The sequence below is a fragment of the Pristis pectinata genome, chromosome 11 (genome assembly GCF_009764475.1).
Source record: "Pristis pectinata isolate sPriPec2 chromosome 11, sPriPec2.1.pri, whole genome shotgun sequence".
Lineage (NCBI taxonomy): Eukaryota > Metazoa > Chordata > Chondrichthyes > Rhinopristiformes > Pristidae > Pristis > Pristis pectinata.
This window is the reverse complement of record NC_067415.1, coordinates 86,752,136-86,773,083: the sequence shown is the minus strand read 5'-3', so window position 1 is coordinate 86,773,083 and position 20,948 is coordinate 86,752,136. Positions and strand designations below refer to the sequence as shown.

The following is a 20,948-nucleotide window of genomic DNA, read 5'->3' as shown; positions in this document are numbered from 1 at the left end:
TTATCATCAGGGTATAGGAGCTGTTATGGACTGCACCGCAGAGTGGGAGGATGTGTCTTTACATCTGCAGTTCTTCACTTCAGAAGTTGCCGATGTTAATTTGTTAAAGAGGCCAAGCTGGTCACTTCACGGGAAGGGAAGGGATAGCTGAAAGGGCTTGTCTACCTCGATGTGAAGGAGAGAATGTGAAGGGAAGTACAGGAATAGGGGAGAAAATATGTTGTAAAGAGCAAGCCTCCACTCTCAATACGGAGCAGCAAACAAAGCCATCACATGAGACAGAATCAGGTTTATTATCACTGACATATGTCGTGAAATTTGTTGTTTTGCGGCAGCAGTACAGTGCAAGACATAAAAATCACTATTAGTCACAAAAATAAATAAATAGTGTGAAAGAGGAATAGTGAGGTAGTGTTCGTATTAAACTGAGGCTCCATCTGTCCCCTCAGGTGAATGCAAAAAAATCCTTTGGAACTATTGCAAAGAAGAGCCGAGGTTGTCCTGATGATGTGGTCAATATTTATGTTGCTATCAATGTCCATATCACACTGTTGTTGGTGAGAATCCATCCTTGTAAATTGTTTGCGTCCAAAAGTGCTTCTCGGGCCCTTCACAGCCAGTGGTGGGAAGAGGTGCTGAAGGAATACATTGTTATTCATATTTTGTTTTCTTTCAGTCTGCACTTGCAGTAAGTGTACTTTGAAAGCAAGACTTTGCTTTGAAGCAATAGGGTTTGAAAGCTAATAATTTTTTAAAAGTTTCTTCTCTTGCCCATGTTCTAACTTGTACCATTTGCCCAACATGTGCTGGCTCTTGGTTAAGTAATGTCTCAGTTTTAAAATTCTTGGGCCAGCTTTTGCGATGGTCCATTGGCATTTATCACTGTAACTGCTGGTACCTATTGGCTTTTTTAAATTGGAAGTTCTGTGGACAGCTGCGGGCACCTGCATGATCTTGCTGTGCTACTGTACTCCCCAGAGACCTCAGCGGACCAGCTGCATCTCCTGGCCATTGTAATGGCAAATGACCTCCGCCACTGTTGGTCCTAGCAGTACAGAAGTGAGTCACTTTGTCGAGTTACTGTATGGCAGGAGGTACCTCAGTGCGTAATGAAGTAAAAGCAAAGTGTTCTGTGCCTTCCTGACCTCCAGCCTCTGCTTGTGCCCTTCCAGCCCTCGACTCTTGAAGTTCTGGTGGGGGAATGACCCTGCATTCTACAGGTTTTGCAGTTCAGCTGGGTGCTGATCACCTGCTGGGAGACCGCACTGGGAATACACCGATCAGAGCAGCCTGTTCATAATGGCATCCACCTGACGTTCATGCAGTTTGTTGGTCATCAGAATGCTGACCAGCAAGTTCCTCCATGGTCTCAGCACTCCCTTTTTGTAAATACATTCAGCCCTTTAACCAGCATGTCTCTGCACTCCAACTTAGTTCTGTTGAGAATCTACAAATATAATTGGTAGCCATGCCTTCTGTTATCAACTATGAGCTCCTTTCTGAAACTATCAGCCTCTCTTTCCTCTTTTTTGACTGTCCTTACATTTTTGATGCTCTTGTGAAAGACCTTGGGACTTTTTATTATGTTAAAGTTACTGCCATTAGTTATAGCTGCTGTTGTGGTTTTGCCTTACCTGTCCTGTAATCTCCTTCAGTGGTACAAAAAATTCTCATCCCGTGACTTCAGCCCTTTTGTTCTTCTGACCCTGGCCTCTGATGCATTTCTTAGCTACAGTACAGAAAGCTTTCAAAAGTTTACTTTCCATTTGGGAATAAGTTATCTGAAGAGTGAAGGTTCTGTGTTCACCACTAATGGAGTGTATAAGCATCAGCTTCTGAAGCACACCTCCTATCTTGTGGTGGTGTTGCTTATCAGCCTCGGGAAGTTGGCAGTTTAGTGCCAGCTAGTGAGTTGGACACATGCCTATCAGTATTTCCACTGAGACCATCTGGACACGTCAAATGAAACACCAGCAACCATCAGACGAAGGAGATGTTTGTCCTTTCACTCTCAGCTGACTTTGATCGGGTTTTCTATAGCAAAATAACAGTGGACTGCAAGTGTCAATTCAGAAAACCTCAACATTAGCTCTTCATGGAATGGGAGAGCTCCTTCCACTCCCCCAGGTGAATGCCATCTTCACAAGAGGATTCTCCCACCTCTCAATGCCCCCTATTCCTTCACCTCTCTTCCAAAGGTATACTGCTTATGTTAGTTGGTTAGTAATCCAGAGGCCTAAACTAACAGTCCGATGATGTACTCAAATCCCACCCTGACAGCTGGGGAATTTAACCCCTTGACCATGTTAAAGGTCCTTTATAAATTGTTTTATTACTACTATGACAACCATTGTTATATTTTGTAGTTAACTATAGCCAAGTATTACAGTGCAGAAATGGGCATATTTATTGATCAACATTGTTGTGGTAATATTTACTGTAACCATTACAGTGACACTGTAATTCATCTATTGGCCCGGAGTGTGCAGTTGTAAAGGGAGAGTATCAACGTGCTCAGCATCATTGTTCCATGGAACTGACAGCAGCTTCAGGACTTGCAGAAATGTGTATTGTGGAAATACTGTGCTGTCAGTGATTCAGTGCTCCCTCACTCTCAATATGCAGTCTTTTCCAATGCAGTCAAACTGAAATTCCTTAAACTGACATGAATTTAGGCATTTTACCAAATTGGTTCCATTGTAAAACAGCATGAAAATCTTACAATAACAAGTGTACTGGAAATGCACAGCAGGTCAGAGGGTTGAGAGAGAAACAGTTAATGTTTCAGGTTGATGACATTTCAAGAGAACATCTTTTGATTAACTTGATTAATTTTATGAGATCTGAATTATTTTTTATTTGTTTTCCAAGCTATAACAATTGAACTATCTGTCCCTTAAGTCACATACATAAAATTAGTTATTGTAATTTCCTTTGTGAATATTTCAAAATACGAGTTTTGTTAGATTTATCCTTTGTGGTGATATTTCAGTTACCTTAGTCATGTGTAGATCCAGTCAATGTTTAGCACTCTGCATGATGTTAAAAAGTTAAGTAAAGTGTTTTGTGGTTCTCTGTAGAAATTGTTTCAGATGATTGCCTGTTTGGTTAGCTACCTTCTGACTATGTTAGGAATAGGTATCTCTGATGTAAGATCATCCACCTGTAGCATTATCTCAGCTTTAGTTTCCACAGATGCTGCCTGATTGCAGGCCATTTCTAGCATTCGTTTTATTTCAGATTTCCAGCGACTGCTGTATTCTGCATCTCACAGTTCCCTTTGTCCCCCTTTCTGTAATTCTCTTGTTCATTTATCTCTACTTACATTCCTCTAGACGGATCAGCTTCCTCCTGTGACACTGAGATAATTGTATCATCTGGACAACGTTGGCCTCCAGCCTATCACACGTACTCCCATCTTCACTCCATCTCCTTCCTCTCTCTGCTCATCTTAAATCATGCTTGTTTTCTCATCCTTCGGTTCTGAGGGAGGGTCATTGACCTGAAATGTTTGTTTCTTTCCCCTCAGATGCTGCCTGACCTGCTGAGTATTTCCAGCATTTTCTTTTTTTTATTTTTGATGACTTAACAGATACTGGCAATCAGGAATCCTTTTGAACTGATAGAAGCAGTCATTGGAAAAGGGCAAGTTCTCTTCATGGAGATTGCTTGATCTTTGTTGGGATCCCTCTTTTCCTCCCTCAATGAGAAACATAGTTACTATACCAGTGACCGCAAATTCTGGGTCACTTTATTACACTAAGGTAATAGTCATATTCAATATACTATACTTTTGCAGTAATAGTCAAGTTTGAACATTACAATATTCTGTACTATCCTTTTTTAAGTTATTAGCAGTTGTAATTGTTTTACTTGTACTGTTTTGAAAATTATCTATAAATGTAGTTGATCCTCCATTAAAGGTAGTAAAATCACTGTCTTCACTTAATTACCGACATTGAGATACAATCTAGTGACTAGTAAGAGGTTATAGAAACTTAGAGACTTCAACCATTAAACTGAGATAAACCATTGGAACTAAAGAGATGGGCGCTGAACCAAGGACAAAGGCTGGGGGGAAATTAGATGAGTTTTGGTAAAGTTCAGGGTGTAAATGAAACTGAAAATTAAATGCTGAAGATTGCTGTGCCTGAATGACATTTGATCACTGAGTACAGACTAATCACACATTGGGGAGAGTGTTTCTTAGATGTACAACAACGGTGGAAATGTTCAGGTATCCAGTTAATGGGCAGCACATAGCAATTTCATTGTGATGTGCCTTGGAGTACCATGAATATAATTCTAACTTTCCTAACAACAACATTTCTGAACCCAGCTGCATGTGGATGTGTTACTGGGTCATGAGGGAAAGTTAAGAAATATAGAAAATAAGTATTCAAAATTCAGTTCATTCAATTTTTTAAAGACAAATTCTGATGTTTCTAGTGGAAAGACATCGAAAGAAGAAGATTAACTCTGGAATAAACAAAATTGGAGAACTTATTCCGTGCTCTCCTGCTTTGAAACAGGTAAAACTGTTCCAATTTTGTACATCTCTTTGGATTTAAAAACTTAACAGATTAGGTAGATAATGGAAGTTTGCATCCAGTGAGGACACAACCACGACTCAATCCAAACATTAACCTTGCCCTTGTGATTGCAGATGTATGATAGCAGTATTACTCAACAGGGTCAAGGATTAGGAACACAGAGGAGATAAACCTCTTCTACTGTATGTTTCTAATTCTTGACCCTGCTGAGTGATACTGGATGGAGCTGGGGAAATAAAACATGGGATGTGCAGCAGATAGAGCGAGTGGCACTCTTGAGATAAAGAGCAAAACTCCAATCGTCACCCATCCACCTGTATTGCTGGTATCAATAATTTATGTACTTGGAAATCTCTCTGCTCCTCATGGTTCCTATTGCTTTGCATTTAATTGTGCCAATGGACCTTTAAAACACTTTTTCTTTCACTTAGGGCTGCAATCCTTTTTTCCCTTGCACTGCTCTTAGAAGCACTAATGAACAGAGCTTTGTTAAACTGCATTTTTCTATTGTATACAGAGTAAAAACATGATACTAGATCAAGCATACAAGTACATTTCAGAGCTGAAAAGACAGAATGATGAAATTCTTTTGAATGGAGGAACCAAAGAACAAGGTGAGCACCTGATAGGACAATTATTGTGTCATCACTTTCATTGCCATGTGTAAGAGATGGGAACTTACAAAACTGAAGTAAAGCTTCCAGTTTTCCACAGTAACTTTTTTCTCCTCACTGCCTGCCCTACTGCACCCGTCTTATTTTTATGATGCTGCTTTAACTGCGGCGGAATGGTGAAGGTTTTGACAGAGCGTATCATCATTGTTATTGTGGCCATAATGCTATCACCCCTCGTCCTCATATCAATGGAGCCACACAGACCCTCTTGAGTGGATGTAGGGCTGATTTGTTTGTAATTGAATTTGTTATATTCTGCAGGTGAAGAAATTGTCAGACTACGGAAGCAGCTGGATGATCTACAGAAAGAAAATGACCGTTTTATGGAATTACTGAAAGCTAATGACATCTGCTTGCATGATGACCCTACCATCCACTGGAAGAGGAAATTCAAGGGTACAAAAGTTACTATGATGATTTCTCCCAGCCAAGTGCAAGAGGATATACTCATCTACACAAACGGAAACCAACTGAATGGGAATTGCCACCAGGCTACAGTACAGAGTTCACCCGAGCTAACTCTGAACACCCTGAAGAACACTACTCAAGAAACAAGTCTTGATATAATGATGCCCATGGCAATGCCTGATATCGGCCCAGTGGCAAATGGGGTCCAACTTCAGACACGGATCTCTCAGCAGGAAATTCCTGAATGCCTCCCTACAGCTCGAACTTCTCTGAACACTGCACCGTGCACCACCGCCATGAGCACGGTTCAGAGCATGCTGAACGTTTCCAGCAACAGCACTGGTCCTGTGCTGCTTCAGTGCCCTGCCAGCACCTGTGCATTAACTCCCTTAGCCTGTCCAGTAAGCACCTCTGCACAGGTTGTGCTGCAATGTTCACAAGCCAGATATGGACGGAGCACCTCGGAAGCTGCCAGCGGATGTCCTATCCCGAATGTTTCTGCAAACACCTGCCTTGCTTTGCCCTTGCAGCAGATGGGGACGATGTGCGTGGGTGTGGAGTGTCCTGGTGGGACGACACAGCAAACCGTTTTGGGGTCGACGTCAGCCAGCGTCCAGAGCTCGGAGATGAGGTCCACAAAATGGCCCATCAGCGAATGCCCGCAGAACGTGACGGTGCCAAACATTTGCCAAAATTCGCCCGCGTTGGTCCGTGGTTTGCCACTGCCCTTCAAAGTTGGAGCAACGTGTCACAGCGGTGTGATGTCGTCCTGTCCCGCGGCCAGCTCGTGGACAGTGTCCTGCCCGGCTTCCACCAACACCTGTGCTTCTAACTCAAACAGTCTGGGTGCTTTCACATGCATGACCTTCGCGGGTAACACACGGACAACATGGACCACGCTACAGCTGGCGGGCAACACCGTGCACCCTGTCAGCCAGGTGAGCTGCAGCATCTTGCCAACCACATCGAGTGAGAATGTGAATGCCAGGAATACCTACCCCGCCTCGGCCGGACAGGTGGGAGCGGGCTCCTCTGCGCTTCACGGGGTGTCCTTCTGCTCCAGGCAGCTCAGCCAACAGCTGCCCGTTAGCCTCCAGGCCCCGGCGCAGCCCGTCCTGGGCCAGCCCCACGTCCCAGCTCCCACTACTGCCAAGGTGGTGTCGCTGCTCCCCCCCTTGCAGGTGATTCAGATGGCCCACCCCCCAGGGGCGCCCGACCCCACCTCCCCAAACAGCCAGAAGCTGATCATCCTGCAGCCGGCCAATGCCAGCTCGCCGGCACTGGTCAGGGGGGCCATCAACAGCCAGGCTCCGGGTCAGCAGATTGTCATCATACAGGCCGCCAGTCAGAGCACGGTGTCGGTGGTCCCCAGGCCGGCCCCCACCCTCGACTCCAGTCAGGGTGGGGGCAGCAGTGGTCCGAGCACGCCGGCTGGTCAGACAGTCGGAGGGAAGCACCTGGTCCACATCCTGCCCCGCCCCGTCCCCGCGTCCGCCCCCAGCGGCTCGCCGGCGTCCGCGGCCGCCGCCCAACAGCAGCAGACCATCTCCGTCAACGGGCAGCTCTTCGCCCTGCAGCCGGTCAAGCAGGCCGGGGGGTCCGGCCACACCATGCACGTGATCCAGCCCACCACCAGCGCTGACCCACACACCAACGTGGCCCTCAACACCTTCGGCGCGCTCACCAGCCTGAGTCAGAGCGTGTCGCAGATGGCAGCCCCCAGGGCGGTGCCCACTGCCCGGTCCGCCAGCCCCTCGGGAGCCTGTGTCCCTGTCCCGGCAGTGAGCAGCCCCCACACCAGCGGCCAGCCCACCCCTGCCCACACCAGCCACCCCTCAGCCCTCAGACCCGCCCACGGCGCCCCCCACCCCTCCAAGCCCAGGAAGGCGCAGAAGAAGCCCCTCTCGGGGAAGCAGGGGCTCCCCAGGCGGGTCCCGGCTCCCGGCCACAGGCTGCGGGACCCCTCCAGCGCCGCCCCTCACCAGCCCGCTCCACCCGAGCAGGCGTGGCCAGCAGGCGGCTCCGCCGCACCTCACCCCCACCCGCCGGCCGGGGCGAACCCCGCCGCCGCCGCCTCCCCCGAACCGACGCCGGTGAGCGAGGCGGCACCGCCGGCCGCCGAGGGTCCGGGGGAGACCCCCGCGCCGCCAGCCGCCCCCTCGCCCCCCGCCCATCGGCCCAGAGACGACGCCCCGTCCCCGGCTCACTGCCGCGCCGCGCCCCCGCAGGGTCCGGGGGAGGCGGGGGGCTGGCAGCTGGAGTCGCTGGCGGCGGCGGCGCAGCACCAGGGCCGCGGGGGCACGGAGGCGGCCGGCGGCTGCCCGTCCCCCGGCGGACACCAGCCCCCGCCTCCCCCGGAGCCCGACGGCCAGAGCGGCCCGGGCAGCGGCCGCGGCTTCTCGGTGGCCTCCCTGCTGCCGGACAGTGCGCGGGAGGACGGCGCCTTCGCCGCCTACGGCCTGCCCGACCACAGCGACATCGTGGCCCTGGCCGCCCGGGCCATCTTCGAGCAGGAGAGCCCGGGCAAGGGCGCGGCCCCGGGGGCGGACAAGGGCAGGGACGGGGGTCCGGGCTTGCAGCCGGAGCTCGGCGTCGGGGCGGAGAGGAGCGTGCGGGAGGCTGCAGCCGCCGCCCCCCCAGCCCAGGCTCCGGCCACGGTGACCGCCCAGACCCCCGCCCCTGCTGCCCCGGGAGCCCGCCCGCCCGCGCCCCCGCCCCGCCCCGCTGTGCCGAGCCAGGGCCACAGCTGCCCGGGGCTGGCGGGAGACGTGGCCGGCGTCCCCGCCGCCTACCCGGAGCAGCGGGAGAACCCCCTCGACCCGAAGCCGGGCGCCGAGCCGCGGAAGGACGCGGCCAAGCGCACGGGGCCGGCCGACCACCTGCTGTCCGGCGCCAAGCGCCACAAGCAGTGCCCGGGCGGCGGGGCGGCGCGGCCGGACGGCAAGGCGGGCGCCCCGGCGGAGCGGCCCTTCCCGCCGCAGCTGCCCGCCAGCTCCTCCGGCGACGCCCTGGGCGCCTTGTTCCCCAGCGCCGGCCTGCTGGGCCCCGGCCCCGCGCCCGAGGCTCCGTGCGGCGGGCCGCCGGCCGGCCAGGTGCCGCCTCAGGCCCCCCCGCTCCACGGGCACTCCTTCTACAAGCAGCCCCGCGACCGCCACCCGTACCCGCAGCAGCAGCCGCACCTCCCGCACGCCGAGGGCCCGGCGCACGGCGCCCAGCTGCAGAAGAAGCGGGGGCTGGTGAGGACGGGCCAGGCGCTAGCCCTGCCGCAGAAGCAGCCGGGCGCCGGCGGGCCGAGCCGCCACAAGGGCGCCCAGCCCCAGCCCCAGGCGCCGCTGCTCCAGCACTGCTTCGGCGGCGCGCACCCCGACAAGAGGTGCGAGAACGCGCCGGGCGGCCGGGGCGCGCACCCGCAGAGCCTGCACGGCCCCGAGCTGTTGCGCCAGCACCAGGAGGGCGGGCGGAGCGGCCCCTCCGCCGACCAGGTGCCCGGACACCACCCCCGCGCCCAGCGGCTGCTTACCCCGCGCTCGCTGGAGCACCAGCTGGCGGCCAAGGGCAGCCCGGCGCCGCGCCCGGCCGAGCTGCAGTGCCCACCCCAGCCCCAGCCCCAGCGCCCGGAGAGGAACCGCATCTCCAGCTACTCGGCCGAGGCGCTGATCGGCAAGCCGTCGAGCGCCGAGTCCCGCCTGGCGCTGGCCATGCAGAGCCCGCGGGCCGGCGCCGAGCAGCCGGAGCTGCGCACCTACCTCGACCTGTCGGTCAGCAAGAGCCTGGCCGTGGCCGGGCTGCAGCCCAAGCTCGCCCTCGACCACTGCATGGCGCCCGACGTGCAGGCGCTGTCCGACTGCCCGCCCTTCAAGGCGGCGGGCGTGCCCGGCCAGGCCGTCGGCACCTTCGAGGCGCAGCCGCCCCGCGGCGGCGACATGGGCGGCGGCGTGGCCGGGCACCGGGGCCTCCCGGCGGCGCACGGCTTCAGGCTAGCCCAGGGCGCGGCGGGGGCCGAGCGGCAGGGCCGGCTGCCCTACCTGCCCATGCAGGGGATCCCGGCGGCGGCGGCGGGCGCGGCCCCGCTCCGGGACGCCGACGGCTCCTGCCACCAGGGCTTCATGCAGAGCCTGCTGCCGCCTGCCCTGGCCGAGCAGCTGGGCGGCGGGCAGAGGGCGGCGCCCGAGCACGCCCGGAGCACGCAGTGCGCTCCCGCCGGCCCCGGCCTCGAGTACCCGTGCGCGCCGGGCAGGGAGGCGGCGCCGAGCCGGGAGGGCTGCGAGCTGAGCCTGGGCGCGCTGGGTGGGCGCAGCCTCCCCTACCCCAACCCGTCCTCCGTGCCCGACATCCAGGGCCGCAACAGCAGCCCGGGCGCGGCCCCGGCCAAAGCCGCGCTCGCCCCGGCCAACAAGTGCCACGCCAGCCCGCAGCTGCCCTCCGGCCTGCCCGCAGGGGTGAGGGCGGCGCTGGCGCACGGAGCCGAGCGGCCCCACCCGCTGCAGCCGCCGCGGGCCCGGCACCCGGCCTCGGCCGCCAAGCTGCGGCAGGGCGAGCGGCCGCGCTCGGGCGGCCCGCGGGGCGCCGAGGTGCTGGAGCGCGGCTTGCAGCTGCCCCTGCCCTCGGGCGGCGGCATGATGCTGTCCCGCCAGCAGCCGGGCGCCGGGCGCGCCGCCAGCATCGTGCGCTTCGTGGCCGACGGCCAGCAGGGTCCCGGCGAGAACCTGGCGGCCGAGCAGCACTCGCTGTCGCAGGGCTTCGGCTTCCCCTTCATCGGCGAGGGCGGCATGAACCCGCCGCTCAGCGCCAACCCGCCCTTCATCCCCCCGGTCACGCAGCCGGGCGCCAACCGCACGCCCGCCCTCCTCCCGGTGGAGCCGCAGAACCCGCTGCCCTCCTTCTACCCGTCCTACTCGCCGGCGCACCCCACCCTCTCCAACGACCTCTCCCTCCCCTTCTTCTCCAACCAGATCTTCACCAGCCCCAGCACCGAGAAGGCCAGCAACCCGTTCGGCTCCATCCTCTCGCCGCCGCGGCCGGTCGGCTTCCCGCAGCCCAGCTTCCCGCTGCTGCCCGACATCCCGGCCAGGCCGATGGCCAACAGCTCCAGCATCACCCCACACCTGTCCAACTTCAACCTGACCACCCTGTTCCCCGAGATCGCCGCCGCGCCCCTCGCCGCCGACACCCCCGCCATGCCCATGTCGCCCTTGTTGCCTTTGACCAACCCTGCCCTCTCCGACGTCTCCAAGCAGCACTCCAACAGGTCGGCGCACAACATCAGCCACATCCTGGGCCACGACGGCAGCTCCGCCGTGTGAAGCCGCCCGCTGCACCCCCCCGCCCGGCCCGGCCCGGCGGGCTTGGAACCCTCCCCACACCCTGCAGTTGGTGCACAAGTTAGTCCACACACTGTTAGTGCACAAGGGCCCTGCAGTCAGCCCCCTCCCAACCAGCCTTCCAGCCGCACATCCCGTCAAGTGCACAGGATGCTCCTTGTTTGGTTCCCTGTGTGGGCTGGAGGAGTGGGAGTGAGGGAGTTGGTGGGGGTGCGGATGTCAGGGGAGTGAGTTGGACAAGGGAAGAAGCGGCAGCCAGCTGTTCCCATCACCTCCAAAGTACCAAAGTGTTCCCAATGCTGGTGGCAAGGACGGCTTTCCAGAACGTTGGGCAGAATAACTTGTATTCCCACAGCTCCCGATAGATACTGTATCATATAGATTTTTACTACATATTAATGGTAGGACTGAATGATTAAGGTGTAAATATGTGCAGACGGCAGACGGATTGTTTCAGCAACCAGTACCTGTTGGGTTTGATGTTAACCACTGTTTTGAGCATGGAGCAGTGTGGTAGTTTTTTTTGCCGAGCAGGTTGGCTTTTTGCTCTCCTTATCAACAGCTCAGTGTTCAGGAGCAAGAAGTGATGTGGACCTGAGCACTCCACATTTTCCTTAATGCCCGGATTCATTCCCAAAACTGCTATACAATCCCTTCCTCAATGGGACAAATCTCTTCAAGAATTATGCCCATCAGATCAAATTTTCCTGAGTAAAGTGGATAATTTGACACCCACCCATGTATTTAAAGTACAAGGCAACCAGTAATTCAGCATGAGGCAGAGGAGAGACAGAGGGGCATTTGGTGTTTATTTCATGGATGAGGGTCTGAATTTGCATGTTGTATAAAATATTTAAATAAAAAAATTCTAGTTACTTTCCATATAAATGTATTTTAGTTTGCCTTATTGTAAGGTACTTTAATATATTCTGTTTTAATGGGAAGTAGGGCACCCTCTCCACAGGAAACTGATGGAAACTTGTCTTGAACAATGATTTAAGTTTGGTGGCTGTTGCAGCCACGGCTACCTTTAAATGGCACCTTTTATCAGCGTGACTCACTGGCACTTTAAGGCAACATATCTGGCCCCATTCTTAGGAGGTGAGGCCACTTGAGTTTCGCTCCACTTCTTCACCTTGGAATATTTGTGGTACCTTGTGTGCCTCATGCCTTGAAGCAGAATGTGCAATGAATCAGTATGTTCTCCTTCACCTCTGGAGCAGGAGTCTCATCCTTCCTGTTGACTGTGGGCTTGTGGGAGAGGTTTGCTGCTGGTTTGTAACACATGTCAAAGTGCCTGTAATGTAACAGAGCCACCTGATAGGCCAGACAGCATGGATGGTGTGGGCAGAGTATACAAGCATTGCACTTGCTGCCTCCAGTGCTAGGCTGTGGTTGGGGTTACATCTCAGTTGTTTATGGGCTGCGTCTAACCTGGGACTGTTGTGATAAAAGTTCAGAAAAGGTGCTGTTCATCAACACTGTGTGCAGAGAAATTTACCTAAAACTACACATGCTGAAGTGGTCTGTGACAGTAGTACCTTTCTCACTCGGCTAGGTTTACTACTGCTGAGCAATATATGCAAATCAGAGATTATTAAAGAAGAAATTTAATCTACAGCTTCAGTCCCCACTACTATCAGAAACTACATGTGACCTATTCTTCTTGGAGAAATTTTACTTGCTCAAATTAGATCATTATAAAACTAGCCTGTTTAGACATCTTTTACACAGACTAGCTCTTGTGTTTCCCTTTGTCCAGCACTCTGGAATCATAGAGTCATACAGCACGGAAACAGACCCTTTGGCCTAACTGGTCCATGCTGACCAAGATGCCCCATCCAAGCTAGTTGCTTTGCATCAACATAAACACCTTGTTGGGTAAATGGGACATGAGCAGGTTTATGGTTCCATCGTGTCTCACTGGCAATTTGGAATCACTGTTAAAATAAAACAAAATTACATGCACCTCCATTTATGGAACTAATGTAATAGAATTCACCATTTAGAATGCAACTTTTTTTCCAGAAGTGACATAGTGATACTTTGTTCGTGTTGCATATATTTGGGAAGACATAATCTTAAGCATTAAAGAAAAGTCTTATCTATACTAGGATTGACAGGAGAATTCCATTGCAACAGCTATTATGTCCATTGATGATAGTTTGAGCGAATGTTATGTGGGCTCCTTGAATTGTCATCAGTATCTGTACAGGAATCTTGCTTCTTAAACTGACAAGGAAGCAGAGCCTACATAGCTCATGATATTCTGAAAATCCATTCAAATCTGTAAAATTAAACCATTCTAAAAGTTGCAAAGTCAGATATCTAAAGATAAAGGATCTATTCATAATCAAATTCTGAATAAAATCCCAGTCTCCCCCCCCCCCCCCCCCCCCCCCCCCCCCTTATCATCCTGTGCACTGATGTAGCTTCCCGGTGCCTGTGCACCCCTCCATTGATGCAATGTCCCAGCTCTTCATCAAAAGTTAACACCCACATCTCACCCCAGCTCCCACTCTCTTCAGCAGAGCTTTGCCTTGTGTCGCCACTTGAAAGAACTTAATTTGTTAACAAAAGGTGGAATGGGAGGAGCCCTTTCCTCAGGCTAACAGAATCACATTCTCAGAAACTACATGTCCTGGGATTTGGGTTGCCCATGGGACATAGAGAGGTTGAAATTGGTATAAAGCAGCTGACAGTAAATCAGTAACTGGCTTTGCATGCTGACCAAGCTTCATCTCCATGGATGTCACAAGGAAAGAAAAGTGAGCTGTAAAATTGTCCTTATTGGGTGAAAAACCCATTTCACACCTACTGATAAAGTCCAGTTTCAAAACTGCACAGAAGGAGACTGTTTTGTCCATCATGACTGTGCCAACTTTTTGAAACAACTTTCCAATTAGACTCACTCTCCTGCCCTTTCCCTGTGGTTCAGTGCATTTTCCCCTTCATTGCCCTTTGAAAGTTCCTTTTGCATCTGCTTCCAGACTGCTTGTTCCTCACTGCATAAGAGGAAGGAACCCCCACCCCCAACTCCCCACTGAATCTTAAATCTGTATCTTCTGATTATTCGTTTCCCTGTCAGTAGAAACAATTTATCCCCATCTCCTCTGACAAAAAGTTCTTACCGATTTGATGACTTTAAACTTCTGGCTCCTCTGAGGGTTGGTAGCTGCTACTGAGGACACTTAAATATTGGTTGTGAATGTGAATCACTGCCCTTCACAATTGAACCACATTCCCCACATTGGCTTTGTTCCTTAAAAAGGTTAAAATCCTCATTTTAAATCCAGCCTTGGCTTGGGTTCACCTTCTTCAGGCTGGCTTTGCGCAACCTTTGGTCCTCTGCCTGTGGTCTTTTGTCGTGGGTCTCTGTCTTGTCATCTCGCCACTGGTGGTGGGGCTTTAGTGGCCTTGTTTTTAATGCATCCTTCGTGAACAACTCCCTATTCTCCCTTAAGGGCCCATTTCTTGGATAAACCCTTCACCACTTCTTCAAGCACTATTACCAGCACTACCACCCCAACCCCAACGCACCTTGGAACTTTTTCCTTTAAATATATGCAGATATTATAGTCAGAATGTTTACTCACTGATATTGGGCACCTTTACTTGAAGCAAAGATAGACCGCATTAGAGGGATTGTTGCAGATGAAAACAGAATAAAGACCGTAAACAAACTACAAGTTTTAAACTTTTCTTCAACAAACAGTGTTCTTATGTCAACACTGTGTCAGCCAGTTTCATAGTAAACTCTGTTGTGCCATAAAGAATTCAGTTTACCTGGAAAACAAAGAGTGGAAGAATCGGTAACCATGGCAACTTCTCCCAACAAAAACCAGGAATTTCTCCAGAATAATGAGAGGAAGATACTTGCATGTAAGTTTTATGCCTAAAAGTCACTCACCAAATGGATTAACAGTGGAATTTCCATTCTGACTGACCATATCATTATCAATATATACAGCCTTTTATAAATAAAACTGTATGCTGGATTTTATATTAAAGCTAAGTGCAAATTCCAGTGCATCCACCTGATTTGTACCTATTACCCCTGACTCTGAGGTAATAATGCTGACAATGTTGATACACAGATGTCATCAGATATTAATCTGGAGTCTGCCCTTGGATGGTTTTTGTGTGATTATTGTCATGGTTGAGAGATCTTAGTGGAACACTTTACTCTGGGCACCCAGCATCAGTATCAGACATTTCTAGGTCCCTTCACTCCAGAGTGTGGTTCTGTCCAGTCTATCAGGGTGGCTTCTTTCCTGATTTACACACCCCCTCAGCTGACCTGTTTGAGTCGTGATCAAATGAAAACAGCTTTACTCTTGCTAATCAACACCTCACCTCAGGACGCAGGAGGCAACAGGCAGATGTCTGTGTGTCCACTCCGGGGATAGTTTCCAAAGGGGATCCTGGTCAGTGCTCGCTCCTCCCAGTTCTAAGCAGCTTTACCAGCCTGTGGGTTACAGACAGGGGACTGAGTCTCAGTAAGATCGATTTTTCTAAGAACTGGCATGGACAAATAATCCCCTGCACTGGACGTTTCTGTGATTCTATAAGATTCATAGTACACTCTTGCTGAACAAAAATGTGGTGCTGAATTGGACTTGAACTACTTGAACACATTATTTAGGTTTTAACGATCACCACCGCTCCAATTCTATCTTTTACATGTTTTATATATAAGCTAGTACCATCTCTTGTGGATAGATGTGACCACTTAAGCAGTCCCCACAATGAGAAACATGCCTGTGATCACAGTACTAGTGCTCAACTCCACACGGTTTAATCCAGTACTGGTCGTGCTGATGCAAACTTATGGTTAAACACATGTGGAAACTGCAAAACCATCCAATCTAAGTTGTTTTCCTTAAATTCAACACCAACTCCTCGTTCCTTTAAAAGTTTTCTGTGAAGGCTTTTTGACACAGTGTAAACATACAAAGCCTCTGCAGAAGTGATGTGGAGTTAGAGCGCACACAGGTTCATTAACAGTAAACCAGACCTGGTCCTTACATTTACTGGTTAGAGGAGTTCAATGAGTCTGGCTTATGTGACTTCTTAAAAATAGAAGTTATCTTTTCCTTCAACCTGCTCAAAGTTCCTTAAAATATTTTTTCTTTTATTTTGTAAAGTAAATTGTGATATTCCAGAGTAACTTGCTCATGTTAGCAATTGAAAGGTGACAGATGATTCCATTATTACCTACACTAACCTGATAGAAACAAACTGGTTGAAAGTGATGGTGTAAGAATGGAATATAACCTGTCATCCAAGGTTTGTATTAGGTTTGAGCTACTTAGTGCTTGAAAAGTATACAGAACTACAGGATGGGTTAAACATTCAAAAGTATATTTTTTTAGCAGATGTTTTTGTGACATTTGAATTTTTTTATTATAATGCTGTTCAGGCAGAAGAAGGCTTCGATAAAGCCTGTTGCAAAGGGGTTTTACCTGTCCCTCAGTCTTCACCAAACAGGAACTGCCAGCAACTGCAGTCTTTTACTTTTTAAAGTTAGTTATCCTTCAATCAGACAGTGTGAGTTCAAAGAGAAGTCATCTAAACTTTCAGGAAGTTGTAAGTTGTGTCGGGGGGGGGGGGTGTTGTGAGTTGAACTGTATTGACACCTGCACAATTGTACAGTGACACTTTAGGAGAGTGGTTGGTGTACACAATGCCTTTGTTACCTATTTTGTTCTTTAGTGTCTTCAGCACTGAAGACCCTGCAATGTATAACAGATGATCACCACTCTAATCTCCATGTCGATCAGGTTGTGAATATATTTAAATATTTCTAAAACAGGTGATATACTTGATTCTGTATGTATTCAATTATGTTAATTTTATTGGGAAATTTTCTAATGTTTTTGTAAATACTTGTGAATAAACATTTGAATTTGGTTATACATGGGCATTAATATTGTTGTACTGTGCAGACGATTGATTGGATATCTGCAGTTTGAAACAGGATGTCCACTGTTACAGAGAAACAAATTTACATTATAGAAAAAAGTTGGAATTTTGCATTTTTATGCCCTTGTTAAGTTGCCATCTTTCACAACATATGACTGTACACCCCTACATCCCGTTGTTCCACTGCCCTATTATTTCCTAAGGACCAGATGGCAGAATGCCCCACTCACGATTACCTCTGTTGAGATTCCTCTGCTACCCACACAGCTTTAGGTAAATAATGGACCATGATCTCACCACCGATCCTGCCAGACCCAACATCTCACCTTTTGCCAAAAGCCCTCAATCTTGACAGTTAACCATAATTCCCCAAGTACTGTACAAGTTTTAAAATTGTATTTCCTGATTCCAAATCATTTTAATGGGCACAGTTATTAAAATCATTCAACCGACACCTAATTTTGGCAGAACTGAGAGGAAATTTATAATACAAAAATCACCCTTCTATCCTTGTGTTGTCCATGGGCTGCAGAGATCCCCAAGCACACTGGTGGCCAACACATCGCAGTCACCTGGGCACGAACACAGCTGTGGAAGAGAGGCCAACAGACAGAATGACCCAGGCTTTGGGCATCATCTGTGCTGGTGCCAGGAGTGGCCACCGTGGCCATGCCAGGAGCAGACGTGATGGTCCTCCTCCTGCCGACCAAAGATCAGAGGCAGAGGGATGAAGTAGAGACGATAATTGAAGAGCAGCTCCCACAAGTAATTGAGCAAGGGCAAAATGGAGCCATAAGCAACTTCCTGAAAGTTTAAACTAACCCAGAATCAGTAGGTGAATGAGAGCTTACAGATATAGTGTTGCTTATATAGTCCCAAAGAACATCACAGGAGGGAAACTGGACAGACTAATGCAAAGCTGTATAAGGAGGAGCTCTTGGGACAAGCGATCCAGAAGCTTGATTGAAGGGAGGGCTTTGAGGGCAGCTGCCAGTGGAGTTTTTACTATCAGGATGTGCAAGAGGTGAGAATTGCAGGAGTGTGGGGAGGGCCGGAGAAGCTTACAGAGGTCGGTTCATGGATTAACGGAACGTGGCCCAACTGATCCGTGCTGACCAAGGTGCCCACCAAGCCAGTCCCATTTGCCTACATTTGGCCCATATCCCTCTAAACCCCTCCTATCCATGCACTTATCCAAATGTCTTTTGAATGTTGTTATTGTACCTACCTCAACCACTGCCTCTAGCAGCTCGTTCCATATACTCACCACCCTCTGTGAGAAGAAGTTGTCCCTCAGGTCCTGTTCAAATCTTTCACCCCTCACCCTAAATCTATGCTCTCTAGATTTTGGTTCCCCTTCCCTGGGAGGGATCGAGATTCCCTCCATCCCACTGGGCTAACGTAACTCATGCCCATCATTCATAGAGCGCTCAGCTCCCACTGTTCACTCAGATGGCTTATGCTTGTATTCAGGAGAACAAACACAGCTAAAGCATCTACTGGAGAAAGTGAAATTCAAACAGACGGTTCAGGGCATTTATCTGATGTGGAACAAATGCCAAAATATTTCTCTGCCCCCAGCACCCACTCATGCTGAGAATCATTGATCACCCAGCATAAGCAAGGGTACAGCAGCAGTTCCGGTCAGGAAGCACTAGTACATGCTGAAACCTGGCAAAGTTTCACCCAATGTAATCAATGTCCATGGGAATGTGTTACTGTCCAGTCGGAGACTTCTCTGCCCTGAATCTAGATTTGATCACTGCACCGACCCCTCAACCCCACTGACATATTTGGTGTCTTCCAGGCAAGTACTGAACATATATATACTTTGTTTTTGATAACATCACTGCTGAAACCAAAGACACCCTGAGAAACAATCAAGTTAAAGTTATCTTCACAGTTGGTACTGAGCCCCCTATCTTCCAGAGGGACCTTTGTGTTGTCAGGATGAGTTGCAATAAAGATGACCTGGCTTTATAATCGCATTTTGTTTGCCTGAGATCTCTGAGCTTGATATCAGGATGCTCATCAATTCTATACTACAAGCCATGCTTTCAGCTACTGTGGCCCGAGATTCTGGGCTCCCTCCCCTAACCTCTTTGGCTCTCACTTTTTTAACTAGCTCTTTGGTCACCCATCTCAGTGTCCTCCAATGCAACACAAAGCTGCATTGGTGCCTCATGGCATGCTTTAATGCATTAAAAAGTGCCATATAATTGTGAGTTGTTAATAAACAACGACTTGAAATTGTGAAAAGGAAAATAAGGAAATGGTGTAAGCTTCTCATTTTTCATATATCTTTCTTTGAATAATGCTGTAGTGAACCCAGAGTGAACCTGCAGAAGCATCGAGCGAGCAGTAGGTGGCAATGTCTGCATGTTTCCATTCTGGGGGATCTTCAGCTCACATTTTCCAATCTGTCCGTTGAATCAGAACCAGGTTTATTATCACTGACTTATATGTTGTGAAATGTGTTGTTTTGCGGCAGAGTACACTGAAAAGACATAAAATTGCTATAAATTACAAAATAAATAAACAGTGCAAAAAAATGAATAATGAGGGAGTGTTCATGGGTTCATGGACCGTTCAGAAATCTGATGGCGGAGGGGAAGAAGCTGTTCCTGAATTGTTGAATGTGGGTCTTCAGGCTCCTGTACCTCCTCCCCGATGGTAGTAACGAGAAGAGGGTATGTCCCAGATAGTGAGGGTCTTTAGTGATGGACGCTGCTTTCTTGAGGCACCGCCTCTTGAAGATGTCCTCAATGGTGGGAAGGGTTGTGCCCGTGATGGAGCTGGTTGAGTCTACAACCCTCTGCAGCCTCTTGTGATCCTGTGCATTGGAGCCTTCATACCAGACTGTGATGCAACCAGTCAGAATTCTCTCCACCGTACATCTATAGAAATTTGTAAGAATCTTTGGTGACATACCAAATCTCCTCAAACTCCTAATGAAGTAGAGCTGCTGGCGTGCCTTCTTCATGATTGCATCAATGTGTTGGGCCCAGGATAGATCCTCCGAGATGGTGATGCCCAGGAACTTGAAGCTGCTCACCCTTTCCACCGCTGACCCCTCAATGAGGACTAGTGTGTGTTCTCCCGACTTCCCCTTCCTGAAGTCCACAATCATTGTGATGTAACAATTCGGCTTCCTGCCATTCCTGCCCATTGTCAGGACTTAAGTTCTCACTTGCACCTTTTGGATGAGTTGCTAAAACTAAGTTCCTGTAAGGTGGGTGTGAAAGATCCCTATTCACTGCTTTGTGGAGTGGGCAGCTCCCTCCTAAACACCAAACTATTCACTGCTTTGTGGAGTGGGCAGCTCCTCCTAAACACCAAACTGAAATCCATCCTCCAACCACTGTCACTGAAAATTCAATCCAGTTGTTTGTCACATTGGTGTTTGTGGGATCTTTCTGTGTACAGGTTGGCTGCTGCAGTTCCAACATTGCAATAGTGACTACACTTCAGAAGTACTTCAGTAGCACAAACACAAGCCTTTCATTATTTGAACGCAGCTGTTGATCCCCGCAGTCAGTTTGATGTTAATAATCTTTGCAAATATTTATGGAATAATTCTCTTTATGGAGTCAAAGGATCAGAGTTGCTCAGCATAGAAACAGGCCCTTCGGCCCACCGTGTCTATGCTGCCACCATGCCTATCTATACTAATCCCACACCTGCATTAATCCCATCTCCCTCTGTGCCCTGTTCGTTCACGCACCTGTCCAGATGCCTCTTACACGTTGTTACTGTTCCTGGCTCCACCACCTCCTCTGGCAGCTGATTCCAGACACCAACTACTCTGTGTGTGGAAAATTTACCCCCAGATTCCCTTTAAACCTCCTCCCTCTCACCTTAACCTGTGCCCTCTAGTTTTAGACACCACTACCTTGGGAAACAGACTTTAACTATCTACCCTATCTTTGCTTCTTATAATTTTCTAAACCTCTCGCATGTCACCTCTCAGCCTCCTTCATTCCAGGAGAAACATCCCGGCTTATCCAGTCTCTCCTTATAACTCAAGCCGTCCAATCCCAGCAACATCCTTAAGAATCTTTTCTGCA

The 20,948-nt window shown here is 50.0% G+C and overlaps 1 protein-coding gene across 1 annotated transcript in view; it reads left to right on the top strand.

The window, feature by feature from the left end:
• The window catches only part of LOC127575860 (basic helix-loop-helix domain-containing protein USF3), a 37,343-nt gene extending 20,482 nt beyond the window's left edge, over window positions 1-16,861 (top strand). The window contains exons 4-6 of the mRNA XM_052026059.1: window positions 4,450-4,532; window positions 5,071-5,167; window positions 5,489-16,861. Of these exons, the coding sequence (XP_051882019.1) occupies window positions 4,450-4,532; window positions 5,071-5,167; window positions 5,489-10,938 (5,630 nt within the window). The 3' untranslated portion in view covers window positions 10,939-16,861. The remainder of the gene's footprint in view (window positions 1-4,449; window positions 4,533-5,070; window positions 5,168-5,488) is intronic.
• Window positions 16,862-20,948: the final 4,087 nt, after the last annotated feature.